The sequence below is a fragment of the Trifolium pratense genome, linkage group LG3, assembly GCF_020283565.1.
Source record: "Trifolium pratense cultivar HEN17-A07 linkage group LG3, ARS_RC_1.1, whole genome shotgun sequence".
Classification (NCBI taxonomy): Eukaryota; Viridiplantae; Streptophyta; class Magnoliopsida; order Fabales; family Fabaceae; genus Trifolium; species Trifolium pratense.
In genome coordinates, this window is record NC_060061.1 from 42,545,215 (window position 1) to 42,552,295 (window position 7,081).

General features: G+C 30.9%; 1 protein-coding gene across 1 annotated transcript; it reads right to left on the reverse strand.

The window, feature by feature from the left end:
* Positions 1-955: 955 nt before the first annotated feature.
* Positions 956-6,486, reverse strand: LOC123912852 (probable amino acid permease 7). Its single transcript, XM_045963428.1, has 7 exons — positions 6,172-6,486; positions 5,566-5,802; positions 3,518-3,611; positions 2,993-3,207; positions 2,464-2,597; positions 2,144-2,371; positions 956-1,809 (listed from the first exon to the last, which is right to left on the reverse strand). The coding sequence occupies exons 1-7, from the start codon at positions 6,251-6,253 to the stop codon at positions 1,408-1,410; spliced, it is 1,392 nt and encodes a 463-aa protein (XP_045819384.1). The 5' UTR covers positions 6,254-6,486; the 3' UTR covers positions 956-1,407.
* Between the last annotated feature and the right edge of the window lie 595 nt (positions 6,487-7,081).

Consider the following 7,081-nt stretch of genomic DNA (forward strand, 5'->3'; position numbering starts at 1 on the left):
GTGATAGAAATGACAGATGTTTTCAAGTGCCTTAAATTAAGATATACAACTAAGCAAAAGATAAAAAGAGTTCTTCTTGTATATTCTCAATTGAACTTTTTTTTATAATCATATTTGCAATTAAACTTAGCCTTGGAGGAACAGATTAATTAGACTCTACAAGTAACGAAATTGAAGCATGAAAAACTAGACTTTTAGATTCTCTTTTGCTGATTTGTGATGAGAAAAGAATCGTTGGTAAAACATCAAATTATTTGCAGGTGCAAGATATGTTTTGAAATACAGGCCCATAGATAGCAAAGAACTTTGAGAAAAATCTTATATTTTTTGAAAATGTTGGCAAGAAACTCATCACCACAAGAGAAAAGATTAAGATAAATGGTTTTTAACCCCGTAAAGTTAGCAATATGAAGATTCTCTCATTTTGTCCCTTGAATTGACAACCAGACATCTGACTGTATATTTTTGATGACATGACATGCACACGTGAAAAAAAATTAATTTATATTTATTTTTAATTCCATGTCAGCTAATAATAATTTTTTTAATTATAAAAAAAATTATATTTATTTTTTTCATAATAACTTTATTACTATTATTTATTTAAAGTTTTAAGAATTTTTTTAATAAATTTTATTAAAAAAAAATTAAATTTTTTTTAATACATTTTTTTTCTTAAAACTTTATTATTTAATTAAATAATAATAAAGTTATTATTAAAAAATATATATTTTTTTTTATTTAATTAAAAAATTTATTATTAGCTGAAGTGGAATTAAAAATAAATATAAATTAAACTTTTTTCCATGTGTTCATGCCATGTATCGAAAATGCACAATCAGATGTCCGGTTGATGTATTTTTAAAGCTAAAAACCTTTCTTGTAATTTTCCTATGGTTTGAAATTTAGGATTTTAACTTTTTATTAAGATTAAATAACTAAAGATAAGTCTAGATAACTAAAAGAAATTAAGGCTCAAAGCCTAGCTTTTAAGCTTTATGAAAGGGCTAGCCATAGTCAACTTAGTGCCACCAAGACAACAATTTGAATCATTTCAAGAGACAAATGTGCAATTCAATCACACATATTACAGCTCCAATCTTATTGCATGGTTGGAATTACATTGAGTTTGGCGTACACCGTGATTTCATCAATGTGCAAAATCACGATAGCACATCGTAATTCCATCAAATTCACTGTCAATCCAAACATGGACAGAAGTCCTCAACTGCCAGAACAACATGAATTTATCAATGTTCCATGAATATGTAACATGTTTGCCATTAGAAAGGGCTTAACCAATAAGCCACTGTCCTATGTTTGATATTTCGTTTCAAAGTAATAAGAATGAAAAACTAGTACCACTATCTATTTCCTCACTTTAACTTCCAGTTCTCTTAAAGCTTCTCAGCCTAGTTTTGCAGAAATTATCCCTTGAATGGAACCAATGAGAGTGAACAATCCCACCACAAAGCCAACAATGCTAAAAGTCCTAAGCCATATCCACTTGCTTGTCCATGGTTCAATGTTGCCTTGACTAATATACATTTCCACTGGGAAATATATGGTTAATGGATAAAATATTATGCCAGCCAAAACTCCCAAAATCTGGTTGAAGTATGGAAAGAGCAATGCAATCACGGTCGTTGACGCAACATATAAAGTTCGGAAACAAAGTCTTAGAGGACTTAGTTGAAAATTTGGCAGCAATGGGAGTTTTAAGTCGTATGAGTAATTCACAAATCCACTGTCTGGGAACTTAAATCGAAGCCAATTCTCAACAATTGCATAAAGTGGCTGGCTATACACCTGCATATCACAACAAACATGGATGACACAATACTTAATAACACAAGTAGTGGAAAATGTAAAGATTGAGCATAGCATACTAAAATTTAGAGTAAATCACCAACTTTTATCTCTAAACTCACGATCGTTCGTTAGTCTATAATGTTTTATCATTGATTCATTATATAACAGTAGAGACCATCAGAATAAGTAATACTAACTTGAACAATAATTATCTAGACTTTACTTATCTCTGCACTGAACTTTGGAATACCAGGGCCCTTACCTCCGGAAACCAGAGGGTTAAGACAAAAAAAAAACTAAGTTTAGAGACAAAATTGATGGTAATGTATACCTGATATGCACCAACAAGGTGAATAACTATACAAGCATTGGCAAAGTCAACAAGCCAATAAAGCTTATAAGCTGCAAACCCTGTTAAAAGATTTCCTGGTGTATCATTACCAAAGGCCGCATAACCTGCACAGCCACAACAGAGGTAGAAAAATGTTGTGACAATCACTGATATTGTTGAGGCCCTCCTCATGGTTACGTTTTCCGGCGGAGGAGATTTCAACGTGTCCTTTAAAAATCGAAGATAAGTTATAATTAGACTTTAAGGCAATAGTGATGAAGTTATATTATCGATAGCTAAGATCGGTCATGCATGCATACCTGAATTTCTATAAGAATTACTGAGAATGGATAAGAGAAGGCTATGTCACCAAGTGCTTGTGCAACCAGCCATACTTTTTCAGTTCCAGTGGAAGTTGGTATTCCTCTAATGCTACCCTCAAAATGTCCATTTTCTGAGCACATGATTACAAGAAAATTATATGCATGATAAACAGTCTAAAACATCGAGTGAATCACAATCTTAGTCTATGAAATTGTAGGAATCAAATTAACGAAACTCATTCGAAATTGAAAATCCTAATCACATTAGTCCTCGAACCGGAGAGGCTGTTTTGATCGGAGATTTTCCATTTCAAGATTATTTTGGAATTTCGTTAGTTTCAGAGACCACATTAACTAACGTCTACAATTTCAGGACTAAATTGGCGATTCACTCTGCTATTGTTATATGCTTTTGAGTTTGAACTTGAAGCAACTACTATGCACTATGCATGAACAAGTGATTGATGCAATGCATGAGGAAATAGTATACACAAATAATCAGATATTAGTGAGAAGCTATGAATACCATTGACTTTAACAACTGCAAGTCCCATTCCTATGAAAGCATAAGCAAATGACATTATTGCTGCTACAATAGACAGCCATTCAATGTTATGGAAATTTGGTATCTGTGAGAGAACAACTTGGATAGCACCAAAAACAAGCATGCTATATGTATCATTAAATTCACATGTTTCTTCACTCCCTTTCTCATGGTAACAGATTGAGTTCTGGATTGCTCTGCAGTCACAAACACACATACATATATTTAAAAAATTTCCATTCAGATATGCTATAAGTTCAAACGCTACTTGAACTTGAAGTAGCATCTAAAAAATGCTATAACCTAGTGAAAAACACTATAAAACAAAATGGCTATTACTAACCAATCCTATTTTGATCTTATGAGCTTATACAATATTAGCTATCTCTATAAGCTAGCGGTTAAAAAAGCCAATTTTACAACAAGTAGCATCCAAGAGATAAATGTAAGAAAAGTAAAAGATGGGAAATGAGAAAAGAAACTTGTGTGAGAAGTTAAAGAACATACCTTATGCTGATGGATGCTGTAATGATGTAGGCAATTCCAAAACCATATAAGCTTATATTTACAAAAACACCGCAGAAACGTCCATTTCCTTCTCCTGTAACCCACAAATAAGGATCACCATAAGCTCTTTTTGCATATAGAAACATACAATGAAAGATTGTGGGTCATACTTAGGGAAGGTGAGTGTAGTTACCCTTTTCATTAAATCCTACTTCCTCTTTCTCGAAAAATTGGTCAAACAAAATTGATGTACTATTTAATCCAAATTTTTAACTAAATACATTAACACTTGATTAACTATCTCTAGGGAAGGCTAGTATATTATTAGGCCCATTTACTTTTTGAAAATATGTTACCTTAGTTCATCTATTATTATTTTCATCACCATTACCACTCAATATGTATAGTAGTAGTTTTTACCAACATTCATGAAAATCCACTATCTTTCTACGTCAATCAACTTTAATTGGATCTGAAATATTAATTAAACTTACTTTTAATTAATCTTAAGAACTTTATTATAAAAAATGAAAAGCAGAATTATTTAGTCAAACTATATGACAAAAAAATCATGCCACCTAATTAGTGAATGATTAAGCAGTTATTCACATAAATCATAATAAAATTTGTTTCCTCCTAGTTTTTTACTATTGAAAATTTGAAACATTTGTGTGACTATTTATTTGATGTGATTTTTGTATGGAGTATGATGGTCATGGATGGAGAAAGGTACAGCACAGAAGATACACGTGGAAGCATTAAAACGTGAAGTAAGGATCACCACGCAACAGAAGAAGCGGATAATAATGTTGCCGTGACACAACTAAACAACTAGTAGTACACTACACATCACATGTGGCACATTTTTGAGTAACCCACATTTTAATTTGTACTAGTCAAGACCCACATTTTGGGATAAAGATCTACATTAACGGTTAAGATCATAAATAATCCATTTTATTTAATAATATTTTTACTTCATCGAACGCATTTGGGTTGGTTTGGTGATATTGACTTGTGATATGAGAGTGTGCTTCTTCTTAAGGTTTTAAATTTGATTCTCTCTGGTCAATTTGGATAGATTAATTTAGTTTTTTTTTTTTTAAAAAAATTCACTTCATCACACTATCATGATACTCATTTTAATATTTTTTGTTTTTTTTTCTAGAAAATATATTTTTTGTTATAAAACAAAATATGTTTTGTACTACTATATGATTTTTAACATTTTCATTTCATAACTAAATAAACGAAATTTGACTTCATATGCTTCACTTAATGTATGATTATTGGTTTGCTTGACATAAATGTATTGCGTGCTATATCAGAATTATAGTGAACCACTAGAATTAGTGTGATAAAATTATGGAAAATGCTGATTCTTACGAATAGCATTCACAAGAAAGACAAGAATGACATGGAAACACGGTCCCACTCTCCTTTTTTGTTATTCCTATTTTTTTCTTAGAAATCTGAAAATTGAAAGGAAAAATTGGGGAAAATGTTTGCAATTGCATTACTTTACAATATTAACCTTTAAACTCAACCATTTTAGAAGAAATTCTACATTCTAGTTAGTTACATAGTATAAAAAATTGTGTCCCCAAATTCTCTTGTAAAATAGTGTGTTGTTCTTGATAAGTTATGAGCAAATGTATTTGTTTGTCATTTATAAACCTAACACAAAGTTTAAGAACTAAGAAACAACTCGCTTTTTAAATTTATTAAATAATTTATGCATATAATGAGTTGTCTCTAATTAAAAACAAAAAACAAAGCTATTAATACTTTTGATTACCATTAACCACACAAATTTAATGTTATTTTGTTTAACAAAAAAAATCATGAAAATAATTTTATTTTTGTTAAGTAGTCTAGTAACGCCTAGTGGCTAGACTCTCACATTTAAATGTGGAGAAATGTGTAATTCAATGTTTGAACTCCGACCACTCTAATAACGTTCATGGTAACTACCATTTGAACTACACTGCTTATGGGACAATCATGAAAAGAATTAGAATATGAAATAGTGGTAAAAGGAAACTAACCTTTATGAAGATTAACAGCATCAAGATAGGATGAACTTCTACGAGGTCCAAATTCAGGATCAGGAGAACGATAAGTATCACTGAGAAGAAAAGCAGAGAGAAGAGTGACAGACGCAAATACAAGAATTGCTAATGGCCCTGCAATCCATCCAATTTGTGCAATGCTCCATGCTAATGACAACACTCCTGATCCTATTACTCCTGTCACTATGTGTGCCACTGCTGTCCATACTGTTCCTGTTTTCATTCATCACACAACCCAACAACATCATTAAACACCGGTTCGGGGGACAGTTCTGGCACACTGTGATTTTGTTACATAAAATTCACCACCGTGATTCTGTCAAATTTATTGTCGATCTGATCATTTTCTAATTCAACTTTTCAACATAATATGACAGTCGTAAAATAATCATTAGTGTTATTTTAATGAATAAAGAAAGAAAAAAAGAAAACTTTTCATAGTGCGGATTGAAAATGCAGAAGACCCAGAAACAGAACACAATAATATATGATTCATGTGATAATTTTATTTGATACCCAGAAGAAAAAAAAAGATTTTTTGTATTGAGATGAGAAATGAGAAGAAGGAAAAAAAATACAAACCTGTTCTTTTGACATCATATGAATCTGGAAATTGGGTTTGCAATAATGGGGTGCTGCCATCTGCAGCACATTCTGCACTCATGGTGATTTTGATCTCAGATTTAGATAGATAATTAAGTATAGTGTTTATTAATTGTTGTTATTATTTGAATGAAATGGAATTTTGATCTTTCTTCCTTTGAGTGTGGAAAAAGTGGATCAAAATTTGGTGTTGTTATTTAGCAGAAGAGAAGATTAATGAAACACAAAAAATGCAGTATGGCATGTGGAAAGTCCTAAGTCGATAACCCCAACTTATTTTATACTCAAATAAACAAATCATCATACATGTGATCGATGTGACCCTTTCTTTCTCTTTTTTTATTTTTATTTTTGTATTATTATTGTTTTGTTGACAGATTCATACTTGTTTTTCTTTTAAAGAAATAATGCTAACATGATAATTAGTAAAAAAAAATATATAGAAATATTTTTTGTACATTGTATCTTTCTAGTTTCTAGTATTAATTTTTTGGCAAATTTCAGGGACAATAGTTAAGGATTCAAATTTAGAAAATTTTTATGTTATGACCCTTTCTTCTTTTAATTTCTTTTGTGGTCTTTATATCTTCATTAACTTAAGAAATTAGTTTCTTATTTTTATATCGCTACTCCATTTTAGATACTCCTTTATATTTTTGACTAAAAAATTAGGGGACCAAAAAATTGTGATGTGATATATTTCTAAATGGCGTATCATCACCGGCGGAGCTAGGCCCACCCCGAAAAAATAGGAAATTACTAATATACCCTTGAATTTATTATAAAATAAAAACATATACTACATATATATTTGATTGCGCGCTCAATTTACAAATCGAAGCTTTAGTCTAGTGGCTTGTAGCATGCCATTATATGCGTAGGTTGCGAG

Coding starts and splice junctions, on each gene's coding strand:
- LOC123912852 (XM_045963428.1), bottom strand. CDS start 6,253: ATGAGTGCAGAATGTGCTGCAGATGGCAGCACCCCATTATTGCAAACC. Junction 3,612..5,565: donor TGCTGTTAATCTTCATAAAG/GTTAGTTTCCTT, acceptor TGTGGGTTACAG/GAGAAGGAAATGGACGTTTC. Junction 2,598..2,992: donor TGCAGTTGTTAAAGTCAATG/GTATTCATAGCT, acceptor TCATGTGCTCAG/AAAATGGACATTTTGAGGGT.